The 26656-nt window shown below is 44.8% G+C and overlaps 1 protein-coding gene and 1 long non-coding RNA gene across 2 annotated transcripts in view; both read right to left on the bottom strand.

Annotated features, from left to right (window-relative positions):
• Positions 1-18791, bottom strand: part of GRK5 (G protein-coupled receptor kinase 5) — a 162094-nt gene extending 143303 nt beyond the window's left edge. Inside the window, exon 1 of the mRNA XM_052798658.1 lies at positions 18563-18791. Within this exon, the coding sequence (XP_052654618.1) occupies positions 18563-18614 (52 nt within the window). The 5' untranslated portion in view covers positions 18615-18791. The remainder of the gene's footprint in view (positions 1-18562) is intronic.
• A 986-nt stretch (positions 18792-19777) lies between these two features.
• On the bottom strand, positions 19778-20497 carry LOC128147137 (uncharacterized). Its single transcript, XR_008236942.1, has 2 exons — positions 20066-20497; positions 19778-19977 (listed from the first exon to the last, which is right to left on the bottom strand). It is a non-coding gene; the product is annotated as an uncharacterized LOC128147137 (long non-coding RNA).
• Positions 20498-26656: the final 6159 nt, after the last annotated feature.

Here is a 26656-nt window from a genome sequence, read left to right as displayed (position 1 = left end):
TAGCACTAAAGGATTCTGCATCAGCAGTACTACTATCATCAGGAGTAAACAATGAATATTTTTAAAGTTCATAAGGAGGACAGGAAACACTAATGGCTACTTCTGTGAAGCTACTGAGCTGTCAACGTAGCCGCTAGCAGCTAACTTTGCAAGAGACTCTTAAGTGCCTATATAAGAATTTTCATACCTATATGCTTTTAACTATTGCTGAATGCAAAATATGAGAGTTTACTGTAAGGTTATAAACTTTGCAGGAGGATACTATCAACTTTAAGGCATGCACATATTCCTTTTCACATGTAAGCACAGAGCAGCCCAAAACTTAGAAGGCAAAACAGGATTTTCAAAAGCTTTCAGAACACTTTCAAGAATTTAATTAAGCCATTCCTATAAAGAAAAAGTACAAATTTTGGTGATCAAATAAGGATACTTAAGAAAACGTGAGGCGTGCTTGCTTTCAGTTTCTTGGAAAGAACATGATATGCTACAACAAATAAAGCAGTCACCTTAAAAAAATATCATGAAGAAGCAGAAAGAATTCACCTGGATTACCTAATTTTGAGAAGAAAGAAAGATCTGGACATAGTCCTGAGGTTTTCAACCAGTCAAAGTCTACAGTGACTTCAAAGGGAAATTTGCCTGGCTGTCAGCTATAGGAATGTTCCTTGTTCTGCTTGGACACTACTGTGGCATTAGTCATGATTCCTCCATAAGATAATTAATGATGACATGCATTTTTTTTGCTTCATTACATGGCACAGCTAACTGAAGAACCAGGCTGAAAAATCAGTCATAACAATTAAATAGGGGATGATTCCTGAATAATTAGGGTAAGTTACTGTAGAATACACTGATCCATGTATTACAAATTACTACAAAACAAATAAAATACACTGATTTATACACAGAAAATAAAAAACACGTGCAGTTCTAAAACAGAAGGGAACGTCATTGCATACTCTATGTTTTCCATGTAACAGAAACACCTGCATTAATACTCCCCTTATTAGATCCTTAAGTTCAGCTGCTTTACAGAATAGACATCTGTTGCAGAAGAGATTTTGACCGTGAAAGATTAAACAGCCGACTCAGATGCGCAAAGCTAACTGGTGGTAGAAACCGTTCTCCTGTTCTCTAGCCTGGTCTGTCATGACTTACAAGATGAAAAAAATAAAGTCTTGTATGCCAGTGCTGGGACACACAACTCAAAATGGTGCTTGGTGGCGTGCTCCCCCTCCCGTTTCAGTCTCCTGAGTCCTTTCCTCTTTCCAGGTGCAGGATTTACTCATGGTTAGAAAATTGCTCACCTTCTTACTGATCCCAGCCGCCTCTTAAACAGCTGCAGGTCCCTGCTACGTCTCCCAGGCCTGGAAGTTTCTTGTTTGCCAGGGGCCCTCGGCTGCGCGGGAAGGGTGCCGAGCCTTCACCGGAGGGTACCCGGCACTGCACGTTAGCGGCGATGCAGCAGAGGGAAAGCAGTTTCCACCATTCGCCCTGCCCAAAGCCCAGTTACAGCACCCTCTCAGGGAGCTTTACTCAAAATTACAGCAGGCTGCAAACTTTCGAACAACTCAAGGCACTGGACGATCCCCATGCAGCTCGGTCTGCCTTGCAAGCAAAGCCAGGACGAAGAAACACAAGTTAGGTCCACCAAGGACTGGATTATAACTTTAATATTCAGCTGGAGGAAGGGGCAGAGGAGGACAAGCCCCGAGTCACAGCTCGGTCTTTTCTAACCCCTACAGCGGTGAGAGGAGCTCACCTGAAACTGTATTTTCTCTGCCTTGTGGAGGCAGGGTAGTATGTTATCTGTATTTGGCTTGCTTCTTCGCAAGGGACTGCAGAGGTGACGAGTCCACAGCACTCGGGAACACCTTGTAGCGCCTGCATGGCTGCACAGCAATGTGATTAATGTTTCAATTCTGATTAAACAGTTACCAGAGAAAAGACCATTTCCAAACAATTTCTAAGCAGAGCACAGCTAGGCAGAGGAATAAGCTCTGCAATACTAGAAGATACACAATATTATGTCTTCACGAAAAACACGCAGAACAGCACCACAGGCAGACGTAGATAGCTACAGACAGGAATATTTATAAACGATAGCATGTTCACAATCATGGGTCACGTCCCATCGCTTCTCACTACGTCGTAACGGTTGGTATGCGGAATACCCCTCGCCAGAAAGGGAGCTGCTTGTCAAGTAACGCTGCTTCATTTTTAAAAACCAGGTAGAGTCAGAGCACAAATTACCATCAGGTCTGTGCCAGTTGTCACAGATTTTGCCATGGAAGTCTAGGCATGTTGACCAGTCTGGTCAACTAGACTGATTCTTCCCATAGGCAGGTTACTGTATAGAGATGAGTTAACAGATTCTTGTCTTTAGTCTAAAAACAGAGGTTCAAGACTCTGCAAGAATGGTAAAAACAGTAAACCGAAAAGTTGAGGAGAAAATTCAGAAAACCTACAGACTTCACACAGTTCTACTGCTCTGGTTGTATCTATCTGCCCACTTCCCAAAGGAATACAGAAAGGTATATTTAGTGTTTTAAAGAACATCAGGTGCACAAGCCAAATAAGACAGGGCTTCAGAGAGAGCCCAGAGGCTGAGAGCGGCCAAGGCTCACATCTGTGCCAGTGCACATCATCAGGTGCAGCCCAGGACAGAAAACTTGTAATGATCTTCACATTGTTCACGACTTCTAGCTTTCGATGAACTTCTTTCAGGTGAGTCTTTATACCCACTCTGACATACCACCTGCTTGCTCCAGCCTGGAAAGGTCGCTGATGGAGACAGACCACAGCGAACTGTATTTATGATCTCTCTGCTTACCCCATTGATACGAAGTGATTACTAATATTCCTGCATAAGCAGCTAAGGAGGGCCTTTGGCTTATTTGTCAAAAGTGAAAGGAGCTGGCACCCAAATATGTTTTCTTGTGCTTTCAGCTAAAAAAGAAAAAAAAAAAAAGACACTCATGGCCAGTGGGTTCAATAGAAAATGATGGTGATTCTGCTGTGTTCCATTAAATAAAACTTAATATCATTGAACTTAAATTGAGCCTTTGGCTCCTGCCAAAATTTGGAGGCTTCCTTCTTTTGAAAGAAAACAAATACACACTTCATGCAGAAGATCAAGACAGTGGAATAAGACAGGAGCTGTTGGGAAGATAGCCACAAAGCTGCGTCGAGCCAAAGAAAGCTTCTCTCTGATACTGAAAAGAATGAATAAAAATTACAGGACCTGAGGTTATGAAAGAGAAGAGGAAAGTCATTCCCCTTCCTTCAAATCAAGAGTGAAGTACAGCATCAGACTAAGCCTTAAGCACAATCAAAACTGGGGGGGGGGGAAGGAAAAAAAAAAATCACAAGATCTTTTCAGTGACTCACACCAAGGAGTACTTTCTAGACTGCAAAACCCTGAGGTAAGTAGGTAGAAAAGGAGGGGCATGTCAGCTGTGGCTCCATTTCTAATTGTTGTTACTAACTGACTGCAGCAAATGTATCCAGCGGGGTTTGTGGTGTAGGGCATGGCTTAAAATGGAAGAGATTAATATTTTATACAGTAAAAGTATCATAAAGATATTACAAAGGATGGACAAAACATGCAAACAAAAACGCAACTGCGGCCACGTCTAAAATCTATTTAAAAATCTATTTAAGAGGTGAATTTGTACCCACTGAATAGTGCCATGGAGTGCAGCGGCATTATTCTCAGACTAAGACAAAGAGTATAAGACTCTAGTCCTAAAATTAATAGCTGTGTTTACAAGCTCTTTAAGATGCTGCCTATTTTTACTCAGTGAATCATTGCCCTTCTTTACAAAGTATATTTCATTAATCTTAGCGATGCACACAAATCTCAGTGGAGTTGCTCTGCTTACATACCAAATCTGAAGTTCTAAGTCTAAACTATTTGTCGCAGTATTCAACTTTAATAAAATCTGTATTTATTGGAAGATGCCATTTCCTCATATTCTCTTAAAGCAAAACAACTGATTCCTGTCAAGCTGTTCCTCTCCCTCTGCCCCCTCCCCAGAGGAAAACAGTAAGACTTATAAAAAGCAAAACTCACTCCTGCACAAAATTATGCACAAATTAATTAATCCTAAAAAAAATTAATCCTAAAAATTAGCTTTATCCTCCAGCTGAACTGCATCTACTGAGATCAGATGAAACTTCATCTGCTGTGAGATATTAGAGAAGTTAATACATCACTTGTGTTTTTTAAAGCACACATTCATTATGATTTGCAATCAACCCAGATTAAAAGATCCAACACTAATAGTGCAGATCTATGTTAGCGAAGAGAAGTGTCTGCAAATCTCATCACGTTTTTAATGAAACAAGCAAAACCTCCTTAAAAAATGGTCTTCCCACAATTATCTGCTGGATATAGGTGTCAGGCCCTCTAACTACTTATGCAAAATGCGACTTTCTTTATACAAGCAGGCAAGAGCCTGGGATGTAAAGCATTTACTTTCACTGAAGAGCAATTGCTCAAATTGCTTCTGTCAACAAATTGTTCACCTTAGGGGACTATTCACGTCTGAAATTTCTTTACCTGCTTTAGTGTTTATAGGATGGCATCTTCAGCTTGCACCTGCACTAGCAGATTCACGCGGGCAGCACTGCAGCCTCCTACGCTCCCTCTTTGGAAACGTGATGCTGCACCCTAACATCTGAGCGATAACCTCGAGCACGGAGATTAACAAAGGGCAGAGATCAAAGCTTCGCTGCCTGCCCTCCTCGGTATCTGGCCCTAGAAACATGCCAGACCTCTCACATTTGGCTTTTCCCTGCACAGAATATACATTTTAACGGAGTTTAATATCCAGTATTTCATTCGCAACTTTAGTTCCTTCTCAATTCATTGTATCTAAAAACCCAAATATATATAAAAAAAAATAAAAATCACTAAGTATTTTTGAAAATTTAGGCCAGTGTCTCCGAACAAAAGCATGCTCTGTCCTCACCTTTAAAACATTTCTGGGCTTCTAAACAAGCTTCATGCCTTCACACAGCTGGTCAATGTTTGCTTAAAAATATATTCAAACAATCCCTTTGCAACAGACTTGCAACATATAGACTTGAGCTTAATTTTGGAAGGGTCATTTACATAGCACATCCATAAGTTTTAAAAAGCTGCCTTCTATTTATTCTAAACTTTCCAATTACCAGTTTGTTTATACCAACCACCACAAGGAGGTCTTAGAGAGGTCATTCAAGAAATAACATATTTCTCTATCTGCTTTCCCAACTATGCTCACGGAGCCAGAGCTTACTTCCTTCACTTGACTCCATGAATAATCCCAGTGTCATGGTATTATTCAACCTGTAAACTGCTAATAAGCAAGAAAAAGCTGTTAGCAACTTGAAATCATAGCAAGGTTAAACATTAAAGCGTTGTGCCGTCATATTATGCCATTACTTTTAGGCAATCTGTTTGCAGTACAGACTGCCATGAAAGGGCTGCAAGCAGAGCATGGCTCATACCTGTGCTACACACACTGGCAGTCATTCGAGGCATCTAATATTTACGATATACAGAAAAAGAGACGTGTTCCCCATGAGAGCTGGAGGCAAACAGCATCGCAAAAAAGGAAAACAATATGCTGAATCCATCAAAGTTTGTTACTTCATAGACTTTTCACAGCCAAATACACATTTTTGCAGCTGGAGGTCTGCATGAGCCAGAGTGACAAACGTCCCGAGACCTGCTAGAGATATCAGATTAGGCTGTCTGATGAGAGAGGTTGATCCTGTGCACGTATACAGGACAGAGGTGAGTATTTAGTGTACAGGTCCTGAAGAATAATGACCTGAAACCACCTTTTTTTCTTTTTTTTTTTTTCCCCAGGATTGGCAGGGTTTGGGGGAAGGCTGGGAGATTTGGGTTGGGTTTATTTTTTTTGAAGCACATTGTGGCCAGCGGCCTACTGGCACGTATCGCACTCCTCCATGGCATTACAAGTGATCGCTGACCTTACGACAGCTTCAGATGGTCAGAGATTTGACGGGTAAATTCGAGCAGCGCCCATTTTAACACTGTTCACCTGGGAGGGACCTTCTCTTTCAGCCCTTGGCGCAACCCTGATTTTTTTGCCAATCCTCAGATGTCACAGGGATGGCTCCTTCGAATACTGCCATCAGCTGGCAAATTCCAACATTTCTCATTCACAGGTTTTCGCTTTTCTTCTCCACCTCTGGAACAAGTTGGCTGTGGTCAAAGCGGCTTAGGCAGGTGGCTTTTGACACTTTTGAACAGGTTTTTTTGGGCAGTGACCTCCACCAACAATTCTTAAGAAACTAATCTGTTTCTGGAGAGGAGACCCTCTTGTGAGTCAGTAGCAGCTGACGAGATGGGAAATCAGGGATAAGAATTTGACAGCGGAGCAAGGCCGCTAGTGGGGTGCCACAGATCTGCAATAGGACTTGGACTATTCAGTGTATTCATAAATGGTCTGGAAAAGAGATAAATAGCAAGATGACATTTGCTGCCAAGATGAATTTCTTCAGGACAGTTGTAACAAAAACAGCCTGTGAAGAGTTGCAGGAGTATGTTGCAGTATTGAATCACTTAAGAGTTAGGAAGAAAAAAAAAAAAAGAGATTAAATTCTGTGTCAGCACAGGATCGCACATGAAGGAAAACAACTCTTGCTATATACACCAAACAGTGGGCTCTAAATTAAACATTGCAGCTCAGGAGACAAATTTCTGAGGTCGCTGTCAGTAGGCCTAGTAATGAACACTTGTGACAGTGGGGAAAAAAGCAAACAAACATCAAGTTAAGATTGTGACAACGAAAAAGTATGAAATGGTCGGCATCACTGTGCCACTGCCCATGGTGCACACACAGACTGTGTAGTTTTGGTCACTCATTTCAAAAAGGATACAGAATTAGAAGATGCAAAGGGACAGAGATGATAGACTTGGACCTTTCTGCCTGGAGAAAGGCTACTAAGGGGATGTGATAAAGGGTTGTAAAATCATGAATGACCTAATAGAAACTAGGGCAGAAGCAATTAAATCAACATGTTAAAAAACAAACAAACAAAACCACACTAAAACCCAGAAGTATTTGATTGATTTGCAGATAATTCCCTTTCTTTCACCTCCAAGACACTTCCACATCTCCACAATGACTGCTTTCTGAGGTTGCCAAAACATAAGTCATACATCAACCCTCATGAAGTACACGTGCGGGGAAGTTCGCATGCTTTTGTTACGTGATGGAACTCATTGCCACAGGAAGCTGCTCAGGCCAAAATTATAAGTGTGGTCAAAAAATGGATTAAATAAATTCATAAAGGCTAGATCCCTCTATTAAGTACCATAGGGCAAAGCCACCTTCTGCTCAAGAAGTCCCTAGAGCGGGAGGCTGAAAAGATAGGCTTGGGGAAGGATTGTTGTATCCATGCCTTTCCATAGGCACCTGCGGCTATTCAGTGTCAGGCAGTGACAGGTTGCAAGAAGGAGCTTGACTCCAAACGCTTTTTTGTTCTATTTCCAGCTCTCCAAACCAGAGAGCTAGTGGGTTTTTTTAATTCCTGAACCATTCCTATGTTTCTCGTTGAGCAACTAGTGAAAGGAGATGCACGCTAAACGTGCAAGGCTTCCAGGAAAAGGTGTATTGTAGCCTTGAGAGAAGCTTACATCATACGTAAGTCATCCGGAGAGTTCTTCCTAAAACTCGGCTGCTGGTGAAATAAACAAAGCACAAACTTTCCCAGATGTGTGCTTCATGAGGAATTCTCAGTCAACGTATGATTTATAACTTGGCATCCTCAGAAAACACAAAATCATGATTCAGCGATGAAGTGTAGATGTGGATTTGCTACGGAGGGAGACGGAAAGGGTTTATTCATATATTAGTCCAAACTCCTGTATTTGTAAGCTTTTTCACTGCTTCCAAATGTTGCACTGGACAACTGTTCTTCCTTTAATAGTGGGAAGATTAAGGCTGAGTGTTCAGATTCTCTTAATTTTCCGTAACTGTTAGCTGAGTAAAATTTCCTCTGCAAACCTTGCAGGGTGAGCAATTGCATTTTTGCATCATGCTTCACAACAAAAGAGCAGAGGTAGGTTGTTCCATTGGATTTCTGCTGGAGAAAGCTTTGCCATGCAAGTAGCAAGATCAACCCTACAGAAAATAACCCTATTGATTTCTAGTGTGCTTATCACTAGAATCTCTCCTGCTGGACCAAAGGCAACCAACTTCATAGGGACCCAGAGCACTGGGGGGAAAAAAAAAAATATATCTGTAACAACCAAAACTAAAGAAGATGGAAGAAAGCACATTGACTGAAAGGAATTCCCAATCTAACCTTCATCCCCACTAAGAAACAAAACCAAACCTGTGAGGGAGCAGGAAGGAAAGCAATGGCAAGATGAAATCAGCAGAAACCTAAGACAAAATTGAATGACAAGCATTGAACAGCACCCATAAGAAATATATCTACCTGCCACCAATATTTTGGCAACCTCGGCTAAATAATGGTCCTTTCCAACTCATCTGCTTTTTAAAGATGTCAGTTCCCTTACCCTGCCTACAGGAGTATTTTGACGGAAATGTCACTGGGGACTCATTGGTGTTGTTTTCACTCGGCATCATTGACATCTTCCCTTTGTTTCTGAATCTCCTCTTCTAGCTGCATTTCTCTCTTTTTTCACTTTTTTCACAAGATGAGATTCTCCATCAGTGCCTTCTGCAGATGCTGCCAAGTGAACGCAACTGGCATGTCACAGAGTTTCTCCATTCTCCTGGCAGGTAGTCCCTTTTCTGGGACACACTAGATGGCTAGACAGAATTGAGGGAGCACGCTCAGTCAGGCAGAGTCTAAAGCTTTCATTGTAAATAAAGACTTGCTATAGAATTACGGTCTCCCATAACACATGCATAGGGGAAAAAAAAAGAACAGTTTCAGTCATTTTAGATACGAGTCTTGTCACATAGACTAAACACTGGCCAAAGAACAACTGAGGATAATACAAGAAAGAAAATACATAAAGCCTTAGATGTGTCCAGCAAACTGACATTTAATCCAATCTAATTAAATATGTTTTAAACAGTACATCAAAGACTTGTCAAATTCAAAGGTGGTGTCAGAAACAGAGGACAGGGAAAAGAAACCAGCAAGATTAGAAGAGCGGGAAGAATAAAATATGGGAATTTCGGTCTCGAAAAATTTAGACTACTGCAACAGAAAGAGGAAACAAAATCATCCAAATTTATTCACTGACAGAATGATGCTAGGAAAAGGGGAATGGTCCAGGAGCATTGTGAGCTAGTAAACAGCATCCCAAAAGTCACCATGCTACTTGCCCACACAAGGTAGAGATTGGCTCTTTGAGTAGTTAAGCAAAAGAGGTATTGTACCAAAAATAAGGTAACTTCTAGAACTTGTAACATAACCTCAGCCTACCAGGAAAAGCCAAGCTCACAGTGAAATCATGTATTCAATGGGACCCAAGAGAATACTCAACCAATACAAAAATAGCTGCTACTACTTATTAACTGCCTCTTTGGCATCCTCAGGACAACAGGGAACTCCATAAGCAACCTCACTGATGGAAACTACTCTGAAATACCCTGATGAATCCTCTTTGGTACTGCCTCTTTCCTAGGGCCCCTCCCCATTTGACCAGCTACTCCAGCTGATTTTTTTGGTGGGACAGGGTGAGGACCAGATTCAGACTGCCCGCACGGCCAGCTCCGTCCCCAGGCACACCTCCCGGAACCCACCGCTGGGAGTGAACTTGTCCTGAGGACTGACTGCACAAACTTCGAGGTGGACCATCCAAGCTGACGTGCTCGAAGAAGGAAAGAACAAAGCCTGTTAAACTTGGCAAGACTATAGCCGGTGCGACACAGAAAGTGCCTGGAGAATGAAAACTGTACAAAAGGGATTAGATGAGTAAGGAGATGAGAGTAAGGAAAATTTAATCAGAAAAATCAAGATTTCTTGGACTGCACAAAGGCTTTGAGAGATAGACCCATATATGGAGTCATTTTTATACCAAAACTGTTTCAAACCTTGAAAAGAGCACGGAGAACAAGGGACAAAATGACACAGCAGGCCTTTTCCGATGGCTGCTAGTAGTTTGTTTCACTTCAGTTATATTGGTGCAGTTTTACTGACTGGAACAGCAGTGCAGCAGTGAGAACAGACTGATCCCAGAGCGCAAACAAGCTGCATGTCCAACCACCAAGCAGTCCCCCCATTGAGTCCATGGGACTACTCATGCATAGTAAGCGCACCTGTAGGTGCTGGAAATGATGGATATACTAATTTTTCAGCCTTCGCTGTGCCACTGAGAAGGTAGCTGTGAATAACTATTTTCATCCTAGAGCACAGACAGCCGCCCTTCCTTCATTAATATTATTTGCATTATTCACTCCCAGGTCCGAATTGAGTCTCGAGTACTTGTGTGCATGTCGTGGTTTAACCCCAGCCAGTAACTAAGCACCACGCAGCCGCTCACTCACTTCCCTCCCCCCCCCCCGAGAATCAGGAAAAAAAGTGAAACTCGTGGGTTGAGATAAGAACAGTTTAATAGAACAGAAAGGAAGAAACTAATAATGATAATAATAACAATAATAAAATGACTACTAATAAAAGGATTGGAATATACAGAACAAGTGATGCACAAGGCAATTGCTCACCACTTGCTGACCGACGCTCAGCTAGTTCCCGAGCAGCGATCCCCCCCCCAGGCCAACTCCCCCCAGTTTATATACTGGGCATGACATCCCATGGTATGGAATAGCCCTTTGGCCAGTTTGGGTCAGCTGTCCTGGCTGTGTCCCCTCCCAACTTCTTGTGCCCCTCCAGCCTTCTTGCTGGCTGGGCATTAGAAGCTGAAAAAATCCTCGTCTTAAGTCTAACTCTACGTAGCAACAACTGAAAACATCAGGGTGTTATCAACATTATTCTCATACTGAACCCAAAATGTAACACTATACCAGCTACTAGAAAGAAAATTAACTCTATCCCAGCTGGAACCAGGACAGTGTATTTCTACTCCTTTTAGCCTGCCCTTCTTCCCTGACCAAATGCTTGTGACAGTTTCTTCAGCTATATCTGAAGAGACATTATATGACCTAGGAGCAGCTGAGCCGGTTCTACAGACTTCACAGCCTCATCCATCTTCCCCCTGCATTTTGTTCCATCCTTTCATTTTAACAGGCAACTCTATGGATTATTTTTTTCCAAAATTGAGTAAAATACCCATCATCTTTGCAATATTTTCTTTACAATGTTTACTGTAATTTTGGTTTCCCTGCCTAATCTTTCTCACAAAGCAGTATGCATTTTTTAAATCTTCCAAGCAAAATAATTACAAAGATAATCCAGCTGAGTGTAATCAAACTGCAGGGTTCTTTATTTTCCTGGCCTTTTAATTTAATTTCACATCCTGTGGTCTTAAAGAAATATTAGGATTGTATCATCTTGTTATTGTTTAGATTATGTGCCTGTAAAAATAAGGAGCAATTGATTCTCTTCTTACCTACTGCCACACAGAAAACGCATACAGCATATAGAATATTTTTTAAATAGAGATCCAGGGGAAGAACTCATAGATGAGCACGAGTCAGATCCTTAGCTCCCATTTTCATTGACACACACACACAAAAAAAAAAGGAAGGATAGTATTTCCTATCCAAAACCCTTGTTTACTTGGTTGGATTTGACTAATATTTTATAACGGCAGTAACTGCTTTGATTAAATAATTTGCTTTTAAACTTTTTCAATGCACCAATATGGATCCTGATGTGATTTTGTGGATATTTTAGCCATGGAAATAATCCCATTGACTTTAGCACCACTACTTGCACTTAAATTAGAGCTTCAGTAGCTTTCTTTGGATCAATACAAACCAGAAGTCATTCACAGAGTAACACTGGCATAAGAATAGTGTAGGAGAAGAATCACCTACATGCCTAAACACATAAGGTTGGCCAAGCAATAAAAATACAAGTTCTCTCTAAACATGCAGAAGGACCCTGCCTACATCCTAGCAGTCAGCTTTGGGATTTAGGAGGATCAGAGCACATCTGTATTAATAAGTCTGAATACCCGACTGGGGCTTCAGACCCTTCACTGCAAGCATCAAAGTCCTCAGCATGCAGATGTTCATCTTCTGAGTTGGGGAAAAAGATCATTAGCAGATCTTAGCTAGCAAAGCAGTAGCTGGAAAGGGAGCTTGTATTCCAAGAAGTAAGATTGAAATGATGCAGGGGTGGTTTTGGGGTTGGGTATTTTTTTGTTGGTTTTTTTTTTTTTTCAGTAGTAACCCATTTTACTGTCCGCAGGTATAAAGGAAAAAGGAAGCAAGGTCAGCCACAGAACAGGTATAACATACCCCCAGGGCCTAGAAACAGCAAAGTCAGAGCTGTTGCATTCCTCTTTAGCTGTTTCTTCTTCATTGCCCTCAAAATGGGGCAGCGCACACCCATCCACCAACTCGCTGGTGACAAAGGCATGGACACTTGTGGTAGAGCCCATCTCAGGGCAAGACTGGGGTTGAGGCTTTCATTCTGGAGCTGTTTATCACAAAGACACACGTGTTAGTTTGGTCCAAGTGCTGCTGGCCTGGTAGCACTCTCAGTAAAGCATCCCTAAAACCACCTCTTTCAGACATTTTTGCCTAAGTTATCTCAGAATATTCTTAATTAATACAAAAAGCTAGATACAGTCACAAAATTATACCTATGTCTTGTATAAATACTGAAAATTCTTTTCTGAGTGGACAATTTCAGCAACACCAAGTTAAAACCTTCTCAGAAAAGGAACATACTGATAACAAAGACAGGCAGTCTCTTCCTAGGTTTATTATTTTGCACTTGAGGAAAGCAATCACAGGAGATTAATGGAGCAGATGTAAGTAGCTCTATTCGAACCTCCATAGTTACCATTTATTCTGGAAGTTTTACTAGCTAATAGCTTCTATGTGTTAATAACCTGAGAGACCATCACAGCTCAGTACTAAATATTTTTTAAACGCCTACAAACCCAACAAGCTAGATATAGCAATTAGGCCATAACATCACAGTTCCACAGGAATAACACGCATGAAGGGGCACAGTCCTCTCTTCAGTAAGGAAATTTTAGGTGGAAAAGGTCTTGGTTTCTCCAGCATTGGCACATCCCAAGACCTGTTGCCCATGCCTGCAAACTGGTGTAGCTGGCCACAGAGAGAACCCCAGAAGAACAGAGTGCCCACCAAGGGCACAGCTACAGCAGCTCTAACTTGCTCTGCATCAGCCCTGCTACAAAAAAAAGCAACACGGAAAGGGATTTCAAGCCAGTTCTACACACACACACACGCTTGCTCTAAGCCAGGTCTGGCCACCGAAATAAGTCCCTTCTGTAAAAGGAGATCTTGAAGTCATTCAGACTTACACATTCTTTTCACAAAGGCCTGAAGAATCCTGTTTTCTGTATTTCCTTGATTAAAATAAAATGAAATGTTCTGGACTCTTCTGGCTATTTTTTTTTTTCCAGAAAGAAATGGTTACAGGCTTGAAAAGGAATATTTTTTTTTTTTAAACTACTGCTTAAAAGCACCCTGTTGCATCTGAAGTAATGGCTGATTCCATTCTTGAAATATTTTTTTTTAAGCTATTGCAGTGGTGAGAGCTTCTCTTGAACTCCAAAAAGAAAACCAAACTGAGTAACTGCATGCAAGCTTCCTCTGCTTACAGAGACAACATTTTCCTTACAAAGTACTTCGGTTTTATATCAAGGGATACAGGACAGGACCTTAGATTCTGCGTTCAAAGCACTGGTTAACAAAGTTGCTAAAGTTTAAGTTGCAATAATCATATTCTCCATGGGGGTTCGGCTGTCACTATAGTCACCTTCTTTCCTTCAAAATATGCTTTTCATTGTTCTACTGCCCCTTTTCCAATTGCTCTGCAGCCAAGTTCTTGGAAAGCAATCACGCTTCTTGTTTAGGATTTATTGCTAGTCTTTTGCCAATAAGGACACGCACAAATCTCCCCTGTGATCATCCTGCAAGAGCAAGCTAAAAATACAGCAATTTATGAACAGGCACATTTTGCATGTTATATGGCATCGGTGTGCTCTCATCAAAAAATTCTGAGAGATATATATAAAAGAAGGTCGCCCCTTTTGGCTAGGGTGATCAACGGCTCTGCTTTGGTGCCATAAATAAGCTTATTTTAGAATTCCAGTCTACCTAAAAAGGAAAAAAAATGCATTTGTGTTGTGTTTTAGTGGTTGGAGAGTTTTTTTTTTCCTTTTACCAGGTTTACATGGTAAACTTTGCACTTTAGAAACCCGAGGTCTGAGAAAAACAATAGTTTATCTTCCAAATTGCCTGGTTTAAAACTAATAACTGTGATGACTAATTTAGCGATCACTAAAACTTTAAAGTGGTGGGAATTGTCTGTCTGTACAAATTCGTAAAGGATTTTGCAATTTCAGAGTCAAGTTGTATTTGGGTTTTGAAACGCGTTTCAGGTTGTCCGAGAAAGCTCGTGCACACAGAAGCAGCAGGTAACGTGAGAGAAGACTGATCCTTCCTTATAGAAAGGAATGGATCATGAGGAAGAGTATCTAGGTAATCACCATGCCTTGGTCATGCTTATCTGACCATATTGTTTGTTTTTCATACAAACATCACAGTTCAATCATCAGCCTCTTTGAAAGACTTGTCTTTTATCAGCTTATTGCTTTTGACAGGCAGGGGTAGATTCATGACTCTCTGGATGTGTTTTAAAGCTTGTCTGGGTTAGGGCTGTTAAAGTTCCTCTGAAATGCCGGGAGACGCAGTCCTCGGTCTCTCCTGGACTCCGCCAGTGGCTCCGTGGTTCTGATGATGTCCTCTGTCAAACAACCTTAAATTGGGATAATTAATTGGGATTCATTCACCGACCTGGAGCTGCTGCTAGCAGCATGGTGTATCTCCGTTACTAATGGCTAGATGATTCTGTGGTTCAGACACAATTGCTGAGACTCAGAAACAAGAAGGCTAATGAAAAGATCTAGATTAATGTTTCACCACCTCATAATTTGGGGTTCTTACTCAACCCGAAACGACTGCAATTGTTATTATTTTGCTTTTCTTTTTATGATTCTCACCTTTCTTGTCTTCCCTTCTCTGCTTCTTTTTTATCCCCGGGCAATACAAGACAGTCCCAAATACCTATTTGGTTCCTATAATTAAACCAGAAGTATTTTCTATTCAGTCCTAAAAGGGACTAGTGGTTTGTGAAATGGGATTTTGCATCCAAGAAATGAGAAATGATAATTGAGGAAACAGCATAAATTTATTCCTAATGAATTATAAATGAACTTTCAAATGCAATAAAACGCCATTTTTTACGTGTTCAGACTGGCAGACTTCTGAGTATAACAAGTAACTTATGTGTAATTTTGTGTCAAAAACTTCATATTCTGCAAAAAGATGAAGATTTCCTGAAATTTATTCTCTGCTCAAAATTATTCAGTGAGATACATTTTTGTATGTGAACTGCATTTACTCTTTTTGTTGCTCTAATAAGATTACTCATGTCTCACATGGCATCCGTTAATTCTGGGTGTGCTTCTCATTGTAATCATCAGGATTCGAGTGCAAGTATTTGTACAACAGTTATAAAACTTGCTTCCTGGTATTTCAGCTAAAAAGTTCACTTTGCATCGCGGGCTGCTTTAGTACAACTTAGTCACAAAGGAATTTACACAAGGGACCACAGAAAAAACGCTACCAAGGCCAAAGCAAATGAGTTGCAAAATTTAAACCAATATTTGCTAGAAAATGTTTGTGGTGGTCACTCAGCCCTACTTCTGAGCCCCTTACAAAAGTCCTCACCGCTGGACTTAACGTTGCAGGTCTACCTAAACCTCCCTTTGAAACTAATCTGAAATTTCCCTTTTGCTACTGATACTGGGTTCGTGTTCCCCCTGCAATTATGGTAAAACTTCTGCTTCTGCTAACGTTTGCAGAGTGGATCCCATCGTTTTCCTTCTTCTGACATTAAGTACCACATTGCAGGCACCAACCACCGTGCAGTTGAGCTAATATAGCTTTTCTACTTTTGACTTAACAAGTGGAAACGCACATGCATGTACTTGGCTTTGGCTACACGTTCACCCAACTAAATGTACTGATGGAGTCTGCAGGACCTGGAACAAGCTTATTTTTAGATACCATAATCCTCAATATATTAACTTGCTTTTGCTCTTGGTCTTCCATATGCTGTCCGTCTTCTTCATCTGCAATGACATCCACCTAAATTACTCCCTGCAAGTTTTAAAAACACTTTACTCACAGCGGCCTGCAATGATAACTCAAAATCTGGAAACATACACAATACAGGCATACTACTTGTGGCTCTGATGTCAGGTACGTAACTTGTCCTTTGTTCTCCATTTCAAAAACTTTCACACCCCCTCCAAAAAAGCTTTAAAAATAAATAAGCACCAGGCCTCAAAAAAATGTTGTTGGAGCTTCATACGTGGCTAAAAGAAAAGTTGGAGTATAGTTTGGAGTAAATCTTGATAAAGTTCTGCCATTTGGATCGTAGCTAACAGCTTCTTTAATATGATTTTAACACAGTAAAACAACATTACTGTTACCGTCTTGCTGAGGATGGTAGAAAAAGACCATAAAACTGAATGGCACATTTAAAATTACTTGCAAAATATTGGCTCTCTGAAAACAGCACACAATAACTGTAATTAGTACCAGTCCTTTAAAGTATTCCTAAAGTCTGCTGAAATCTAAAGCAGTACTGTATTGCCGGTAGCAACAACTGCATCCTAAACAATATTAAAAATGACAACAGAAGACAAAAATTCTCCATCCTAAGTCAGAAAGTTGTCATTCACTGATCTGCTGAATGGAATAACACCTTTGCCCTTATTATTTATAGAGCTTTTTTGGGAGGATCTCAGGACTTTACTCTTTAGCTAAGCCTCACAAGTTCAACAGCCCGTGAGTTATATAAACATTATTTTACAATTTGAACTATTTTCCCAGGAAAAAGGATCGCTCCAGGGGAGGACCACTTGAATTATTTCTTTTACAAAACTAATATTGCTTTACTCGTGCTTCCTTAGCTTCAGAGGGACCAAAACGCAAGTCCACCCGAGCGGTCCCTGGCCTCGCTAGCAAGGCGGTTCCAGGCACTCCAGAGGACAGTAGGAAAAAAAGAAAAAAGAAAAAAAAAAAAAAAAAAGGCTGCAGGTTATACCGCACCTAAAAACGCCCAGCCTAGCCAGCATTTTCAGGGAATAGAAGCTCGAATAAAGGCGTGGGAAAAGGTCTTATTTTAAACAGCAAGCAAGGGAAAAATACACGGACAACCCGGGGCTGCAGCCGGCAGAAAACGATGGCATCTTGGCAGCGATGCTGCAACCGTGAGACGTGTTGCTTGTGCGTGGCCCACGCTCATCCTCCTCCAGCCGGGGGTGGGCGGGGGGGGGATGCTCCCGGCTGGTGGACGGGGTCTCCGCGGGGAAACCGGGACAAGCCCCGAGCCCCCTCCCCGGCCCCGCGGCGGGCAGCGCCCGGCTCCGCGCCCGCGCTGCGGGAGGATATCCTCCCCCGGGCACGCACCGCCCTGCGCGGAGAGAGGAAACCACGTCCCCTCCCGAAAGGAGGAGAAAAAAAAAAAACAAACCCAAAAAACCCAAAAAAAAGCCCTCCGAGGGCGATCCGCTGGCGGCTATCGGGGTTCGGCTTTGCGGGTCCGCGGGGGGTGTTTAAGAGAGCCCCGCGGCGCGGCCGGCATCCGAGCGTGTTTTTTAACGGCTGCTCCGTGCCGGCGGCACCGGCATCTCCCGGAGCATCCAGCTGCCCGTCCACGGCCGCGGCTGGCAGCCAGCCCCCCCCCGCCCCAGCCCCAGCTCGGCGAGCCCCCCGCGGCCGGCCCCGCTCCCCGGGGCACCGGCGGGCTGGGGCGGCGGGGGGGGGGTGGTGGTGCTGAGCCCCCCGGTCCCCCTGCCCGGCTCCGGCTGGGGACGAACAGACTCTCAACAATGGGGCATGTTTGCAGCAACATGATATCACCTAATAACGCCGAATAAGGCAATGACTGTACGTTGAAGCGTATACGATCCTGCCGGTCTCACCACACGGCGCGGAAAGCTATTTGCAGATTTGCTAAGCCCTTTTGAATGAATGCATCTGCAGCTGACCTTTAACAATAGACGCTGAAATAGCACAATCTGTGGGACCAGATTTGAAAGGGGGGGGGGGGGGGAGGCGGGAAGGGGGAAGGAAGAGATGGGTGAAAATTGTAATCTCTGCAATCTCATTCACTTCCTTTCCCAAACCTCCGCACACAGCGGGGGGAAAGCGGTATTTTCCTTCTCACCGGGGCTCTTCTCCCAACCGAGCCGTTTTCCAACGCCGGCTCGGCCACATGGCACCCCGAAAGCCGCCGGCCGGCGGGACCGGCGCGCAGCCCCGCCAGTGCCCGCCCGCACCCCGCGGGCATCGCTCCGCGGAGGGGCGACTGCGACAAGGATGCTCCGGTCCCGGTGTCGTCGTCGTCCCCCCTCCCTCCACTCCCGCCGCTCTCTCACCTTCCCTGGCTTTCAGCAAGACGGTGTTGGCAACGATGTTTTCCAGCTCCATTGACGAGCTCGGGCAGCGTAGGCAGGCGGCGGCACTGCAGCAGGACGTCACTCCCGAGGTGCGGAGTCTCCGGGCGACCACCCGCCTCCTGCCCCTAGCGCCTTATCCCCCCGTGCATGATCCCTGCCTTCCTCCCTTCTCCTCCGCGCTCCCCCGGCGGAGGCGGCGCTCCCCCCCGGCCCGATCTGCCTCCCGCCTCGCCTCGCCTCGCCCCGCTACTCCATCCTCCGCCCCGCGGGCTCCCCGCCGGTTTGAGGGCTCGGGCGCTCCTCTGCCTCCCTCCCCCGGGGGTGTGGCACCGCGGAGCGGCCCCGCAGCCCCGCGCAGGCGCCATCCCCGCCGCCGCCGGCTCCGCGGGGCCCGGGCACGCCGGGACGTGTAGTCCGGGGGCGGCCCCCGACGCACCTGGCGCCGGCCCCGCGGACGCGCAGCGGCCCCGCCGAGGGGCAGGGAGCGGACGCGGGACGGGCGGCGGGAGCCGACCAGGGGCGGGAGGGGGGGACGGGGGACACCGGTTCGGCGCAGCGGGGGGGGGGGGGAGGCCGCGGAGCGATGCGCGGAGCGATGCGCGGGGCTCCCCGCGGCGCGGCCCCGACGGCGGCGGCGCAGCGCAGCCCCTGGTGCCGGGCGCCACCCCGCGGCGGCGGCCCCGGACCGGACCGGGGTCCCCAGAGCGGACCGGACCGGAGCGGGACCCCCAGGGCTCCCCGGCCCGGGCCGTGCGGCGGCGGGTCTCCGTGCTCGTCCCCGCCTGCCAGGTGCTGACACCCGAGTGAAGGAGTCGCCGGCAACCGGCGGACTTCGTCCCCCTGCCGTGGGATGCGCGTCCTCCTCCTCGGGCTGGAGGCACGGGCTTCTCGCCTTTCTGGAGGGAGATCTGGGGGGAGTCCCCGAGGGAATCCCATCTTTTCTGCCGCACCGAGGGTTTTTTTTATTCTTTTTTTTTTTTTTTTTTTTTTTAATCCCGGTAAGCGGCTGCGTGAGACGTCAGCCACTTGTGGAAAGTTTGTGAATTTTAAGCGCTAGATTGCAACATAAATTCTCTCTTGTCTATATAGGACAGATGCTCATGTCAGCATGGTCCTGATTTTCCTGGCAACGGGGTAGATCGATTCAGCAGGTCAAGCAAAGAAAGAGGAATAAAAACGACCCATTACTCTCACTAACACTTCCCCCATCTGTATTACCATTGATTAAATCCACGTGAAGCGAACCAAATGAACATGCACCTTCCTGTAAGGGGAGCGCAGGCACTACTTTTTCATTTTTCTTCTTTTTTTATCGCACCAATCTTATTTCTTTCTACAGCCAGGCAGAAATGGCTTGCAACAGCAGGACTTGCAGACTGCCTAGAACACATTTTCTGAACGTAGGAAATAAATGAGAAATGCATTTAATGAGTAATACCTTGGGCATTAGGATAAGATGGCTATAATAAATGCCTTTTGTACCCGATTAAGTGTCAAAGGTTAGAACTTTGAAAGTTACTGTGCGTAGCAGGTGGCACTGCTATGTACGATCTTCCACATCCTCTCTCCTGTCGCTTCAGAAAATGTTCAGTCTCCGGAAGCCATGCCATGTTGTGGTTACTTTCTTTGTAATGCCAAGTTCTATATAGCAGCAGTTGTGTCTGTAAGTACCGGAAGATTTTGCTCTGATTAAATAATTCTTAAGGGAAAAATTGCTTCCTGGAAACCAGAGCCTTAGCATAGAGATGAGGTTCCTAAGGAATGTCTGCCCTGCTTGTTGTTTGACCGCTTCTGTGCAAGGACTGATGCACGCTTGTAAACAGAGCAAATTATGCTCAGGTTGTAAGTGCACTTCACACCCTTGCCCAGCCTCCCACTAACGGTCATCACAAGGACAACACCAGCATCACAACATGGCTGATGTTGGAAGACGCACCTTTTATTGCATACAATGTTTTTAATGCTACAAGCAACTCCTCTCTCCAAAGGAAAAATGAACATACGTGTGTCAGTCCCCGTTTTGTGAAGCAGCATGTGCTGCAGCAGCGAGCTAACTTCTGCTGACAGCAATGGGATATCAGTGTGCTTGCCACATCTCGGGATGGGGCTGTTCAGTGAGGAGGGATTTACCTTCATGGGAGACTCTGCAGGGAGCACAGACTGTGTTTGGTGTGCAACTTTTACACAGGTGCCTGAATGAAGAGGGCAGATCTTGGAAATCAGCATGGGCACCTGACAGCTCTACTGCTCCTCTTTTATCTGATATCTATATGTACCTCTATATACACTGAGTCATCTGCAGTGTCACCCTGTGAGACAAAAGTATGACTCCAGCATGCTGGAGTCTTCGCTGTATACTGTGTGAATGTTTATTTAATTCTTGAAAGGGTAAATAGGTTTATCAAAAGAGTTACAACGGATCTATACGGTGTTTGGAAATCCCATGGAGCTACCTAGTGTTCATGAACGGCGCAGCTCTGAAGCACTTCACGTTCTGGCAACCAAAGGCACAGTTACACAGTCCCTTCAGAAACCGGGGCAGCAACTGAGCAGAGTGTTGTGCGGCTGCCAGAGTGGTTATTTCAACTAAGCTGGATGACTTTGCATTGAAGTGGACTAGGAGCAGTCACATAACGTAAATGTGGCTGAGTGCAGGGAGTGGAAAGCTGAGCTCTGCTACCAGATTACTGAGATTCTGCAATAACACGTTTGTCTTAGTTACACATCTACACAGAGGGCAGCAATTCTGACGTCACGTTTATCGGTAAGAACAACGGAGTGGGTTTTCTTCATGATTCTTACAGTATTTAATGAAACAAAATTTGTTTCCAACAAATCTCAGTCTATGTGGTGCACTAGGACGGAAGGAAGTGTGCTCGCTAACACAATGCCCTACTTTGAAAAACAAAATCAAGACAATCAGTCCTCACCGCATCTCTCTTTTCTACTACAGTTTTTTAAGCCTGAATATACCACTGATGGATGACAAGGGGCTGCTTCAGCGCAAGCCTCAGATGGATGGCCCCTTTCAAGGATGTGGCTCCCCATCGGATGCCAGAGCAAGTGCCACTGCACAGACCTACTTGCCTTAAAGTCCGTCAATTGGTCTTTGCAAAACCCACTTTGGAGTCTTGCCTCATGATTTCTTTATAGCTGTTGGTATCTTCATTTTTGTGTCACCTGGAACACCCGGTTCACAAAAACAACAAAAAGAAAAAAATATTAGGAAGAGGTAGATTTATTTATATCCATTTTCTCTTGTGACAACACAGCCCTTTAACTTCAAGGTATGTCCACACCTGATTTAATGGAGCAGTCAGGTTCTCTGTGAGTGAGGGAGAAAGAAACAGGAGACCTGTGAGTCTGTTCCACTGCTTGTCTTACTCTACTCACTGTCATAAACTCTGATGCTGAAATACTCAAGCATGGACTCGAAAGACAGGGTGGCAGGGAAGGAAGATCCTTTTTTGCTGGCCTAAAAATCCTGATTCAGTGCTTGCTGGGAGAGAAGGGAAAATTTAGTCTGAATCATATGCAGAAGCAGCCAATTTTGGAAGGAAAAAAAAAAAAAGGAGAGGCTACCAAAAAACTCTGAAAAATGTGCTTTCTAAGGTGCTTAATGTGTTTGGTTGTTCTGCTTTCTAAAAAAATCTTCATCTGAAGTCATCCAGGAAAGGCCCAGAAAAAAACCCTTTTTGAGTGCTGAACATCAGGGTAAAGCAGGGCTGGCAGCCATCTTTCCTTTATGGGAAAAGAGAGGTTTGTAAATGAAACGCCAACACCGTGCGAGACCCGAATGCATCAGTGTAATAGGAATAGGAAAGCAGCAAGGCAGAGTGTGATATTCTGAGCCACTCTAAGGGATGAGTCATCGGCAGGGTGGGCTCACGCAGCTCCAGCCAGAAACACAGCAGCAACACACCCAGTTTTATCCTGCCACCAGAGGAAAACCACTTGGCCTCAGTACCGCCTGCTGGAAATGTCAGGATAAGACCCCCAGTGCACCAGATGTCGAAAAGGCTTTTGCCTATACTTATCAATTGGAAACATACCCTAACAGCACCTATCTCCTAAATCCATGGTATAACACGCAATTAATGCCGTAAAGCCTGTTCATGGTTAGCTCTAAGCTGGATTATGTTTGGAATTCCTTCTGAAACTTATTGCTACAAACGGGCAAATTCTTTTGCCTCCTGCTGAGATTCGCTATCAGCAGGTGGGAGCACACAGGCCTATGAGAAAGCATTTGCAGGCAGCTGTAACCTTTTACAGAGCCCCTTTGCGTAAGGACAGAGGCTGCCATCTACCAACAGCCATGGGGTGATGCATCGTGTTGTCTAAAGCAAACTTTTTGCTTTGGTTTAGATAAAAATGTTTATGCGTCCCTCGTTTCTTTCCATTTCCAAATCTTTTTTTCAGTTATCTATTTCCTCAAGGTAGAGGACAAATGATTGTTACAGCATTTGAGCACATGGAATAAAATAACCTTCTAGAAGATGAGCAGATTTTATTTTTTAAACAAGCAGATGTACACATCCCGTACTCTGCACAGAATCTGCCATTTAATGACCCACGGCAGCAGATCTGATTTGGGATTTGCTTACCCCTTTCATCAAGTTTAGAGAGAAGCGACTACTCCTTCACTAATATTTGGTTGTGTTAATGACATTCTTTCAAAGAGCTCTTTAGAACCTAGCTCTCACAAAACAATAATGGTAACAACACACAAGCATTATCTAGCACTTTTTATCAACAGACCTCAGAGTTTTTCACCAGAAAGGCATATTTACTTATTCCCAGATAGGAAAAAAGACGCACAAGGTGAGAGCAGGCAGATAAGTACCCTAACCAAAAATAAAATTTACATCTCCCATTATCCGTTCAAGCGCCTTATGCACTGCTCTGCACCTTGTAGCAATACAAACTTCTCCCTAGAGTCTGCTGAAATTCCTGGAGAGTCTTTCACCAACTTCAGATGTCTCAGTTTGAATCAGGCTTAAAGACTCTAACCCTTCACATGCAAACATGTCCGTCCACTACTGAGCTTGCACTGCACCAGTATGAACAAGCACTCCCTCGCTGCAGGATGAGATACGAGACTGGGGCTCATCCGGCCAGGTGAAAGCCTGTGGGAGACGGCAAAGCAGACAACCAACAAGATTTGGAAAAAGATGCACATATGGTACCGCTCGGTAGATTTATTTTGACCTTTGTATGGCAAGAAGAACGGGGTTTAGCAGCTGCTCTAGCCTGTGCCAGAGCCAGAGCTGAGGAAAAAGGAACAACTCTTTCGCCAGGTATTCTTTGGCAGTGACGAGGTCGATCTTCAAATGGTAGGGATGCCCAGTAAAAAGCAAAATGGAAAATAACCCCCCTGTTAAATGGCAGTAGTTCAAGCTCTTGCCCAGAAGTCTGAGAAGCTGAATTGCGCTGCCTTCATAACAAAGCATGAGCAATATTTCCCCACCTGCAAGCCAAGCGTTTAAACAAAGAGTTTTAAACAAATACAACTTTCCGGGGAGGGAGAAAGGACATCGTTTTAGAATACATCAACTTAGAAGTTGTGAATAATCATCTGTGGGTGAGACAACCATCCTCAGGAAATCCTAGCAATAGCCCTTTTCTTGCTGCCACAATACAGCTCCCACAGCTGAGGGAAAGGAACCGCTGTGGCCCAGCCGTCCCTGGGTGCACAAATTGCTGCCCAGCAGCATGGGACTCGGCTGGGCAAGTAAGTCTCTCCATTCGAGGGGATGTGCCAGTCCGGCAGACGTGAATGCAGACGTGCCATTCTGCACTGCTATTAAGGGAATGGGCCCAGGCAATGGTTGATGTTTCTTTGCTACTCTTCACCGACAGTCACTGCTCTGCAGGTGTCCTGGGCTCAGCTCCACTGCTCACTGCTCCACTGGCAGCCCTCAGCAGTGACACGAAGACCTCCCACACCTCTACTGCAGACACATGTCTCAACAACCGCTCCTTCCCTCTCCATCTCCAGGGCTGCAGGCTACAGCATGGCTCACCCACACTGCTATCTGTCATATTTTCTAAACATACAAATAGTTTACTCACTTCCACTTTTAGGCTTTGAGGGGTTTTTAAGCAAGAATGCCCCTAACTTTCAGGCAACAGACATGCAAATAAGCTGAGTAGGTCAGCCAGCCCCCCCTTGCTCAGCCAGCAACCTTCCCAGCAGAGTCCCCATCCAGCTGGCACTTTCAAGCAGCACTGGTTCATCAGCAAGAGTCAAAACTGAACTTCTCTCTCACACACCTTCAGGTTTCCCTTAACGAAGCGCTAATGAGAAGCAAGGGGTATGGAAGGTTGCTTAACTCAGAACCTGATAGTTCACTGACCCAGCACTGCACTTGCGCACACCTACGCACACATGCTCAGATGCACACTCAGAGCTTGTTAGCGGTTGTTGAGCCTGGAGGGAACAGCTTCAAAATCAAAAGCAATAGCGAAATCTATTTGAATTCGAGGAAATCAGTGGATGCAGGAAGCAGTTAGACTACTATGCGGGTGGACCCCATACTGGGGTACCTGTATCCTTTAGCGTCCACATTTTCTTCCCCCTCATCTCACCATGGCTATAGGAACAGTTCATCCCTTGCACCCTTGTGCAGAACACCTCCATCTTCATCACAAGCCCAGCCAGCCACGCAGTATGTCTGTGCATGTATGAGTAGATAACATTATTCTGTGTGCTCTTCTGGGAACTACAGTTTTTGAGAAGGTTATCAGAGCCACATTTCCAGCTGTCATTGGCTACATCTGGATTAATAAATTCAGGAGTGCCACAGAAAGGTACCAGCAACTGAAACTGGTGATGATGTTAAATGCTCAGAAAGATCTCAGCATACTTTTGGACAACACTGACTTACACTGCCCCAAACGGTTCTTGGGCATAGTAGAGAGTTAATACTGGCTAGCGACCACCCCTAACAGGCAGGTTGCACACAACCTCCCTCTCTTGAAGGCTCAGAGAGTTTACTATTGCAGAGGTGACCAGACCATGCCAACCGGATCGGTACCAGGAATAAGTTTGCTAATTTGTTCAGAAATACAGATTCAGCATCCACTGAGCTCATCCCAGGGGCCTGGGATGTAGCTGATGTTGCTCCATGTGCCTTTGGCTTTGGCCCCAGATGCTGATGGCTGAGCTTATCCTGCCAGTGGAGCCAGACTTCTCTCTAGCTCACAAGATGGGATCTCCCCTTCGTAAAAGGCTGTGGATATTTATAAATATTAATGGACTTTTAGGGAGTGTTTGTTTGATTTTCAGTACTCTGGGTTGTGCACACCGCTTGTGCAGCTCCAAAGCACATGGCCTAAACAGGGCAGGCAGCTGGCACTTCTTGGTGAAGGTGATCTCTGTTGCTGCCACCATCGTGTAGTCAACAAAAATAGCCTGAGAAAACCTTGTACTGCTTGACTGACTGTCAGAGTAGCTCCGTTAGCTCCAGTTGCAGGGGCCTGGGCTTCAACAGCAGACTCTCTGGAGACCCCAGCTTCAGGGCAACAGAAAGACTTACAGATCTCAGGTCTGGTCTCTTCCACCAGCTGTACACCCTTCCTGCACTTGCTTTCATCTGGCAGGAGACAGGAGGCCTGTGATGGGGTTTTTTATGACTCTCCTACCTCCCCTAGAGCAAATGAGTGCCCTAACTGCTCTTCCTAGGGCTGGGCCGGTGGTTCTCCAGTGATGGTCCGTGCAGCCAAGGGAACTGGTGGTTCTCCAGTGATGGTCCATGCAGCCAAGGGAACTGGGGGTGACTGGTGATGGTCCGTGCAGCCAAGGGAACTGGGACAAACCTCCAGAGCAGACGGAAGCCACATACATTCAGCTTAACGCAGCACTGCCCGTGTGGGAAATTAGGTAATGACTTTGGTTTGCATCAGCTCACAGCCCAGAAGAGCTAAGCAGGCACGCGGCTATCGCACCGTAATTGCTTAATTAACAGCTATAATCTGAGCGAGTCCGATAAAGTCAGCGCCAACGGCACGTGAAGAGTTTGCGTGCCTGGGAGGTTTCCACGCTGTTCGCTCCGTTTCGGTCTGTATCCGCAC

Source organism: Harpia harpyja, chromosome 10 (assembly GCF_026419915.1).
Source record: "Harpia harpyja isolate bHarHar1 chromosome 10, bHarHar1 primary haplotype, whole genome shotgun sequence".
Classification (NCBI taxonomy): Eukaryota; Metazoa; Chordata; class Aves; order Accipitriformes; family Accipitridae; genus Harpia; species Harpia harpyja.
Note: the sequence above shows the minus strand (reverse complement) of the source record. Positions and strands in the feature narration are given on the sequence as shown.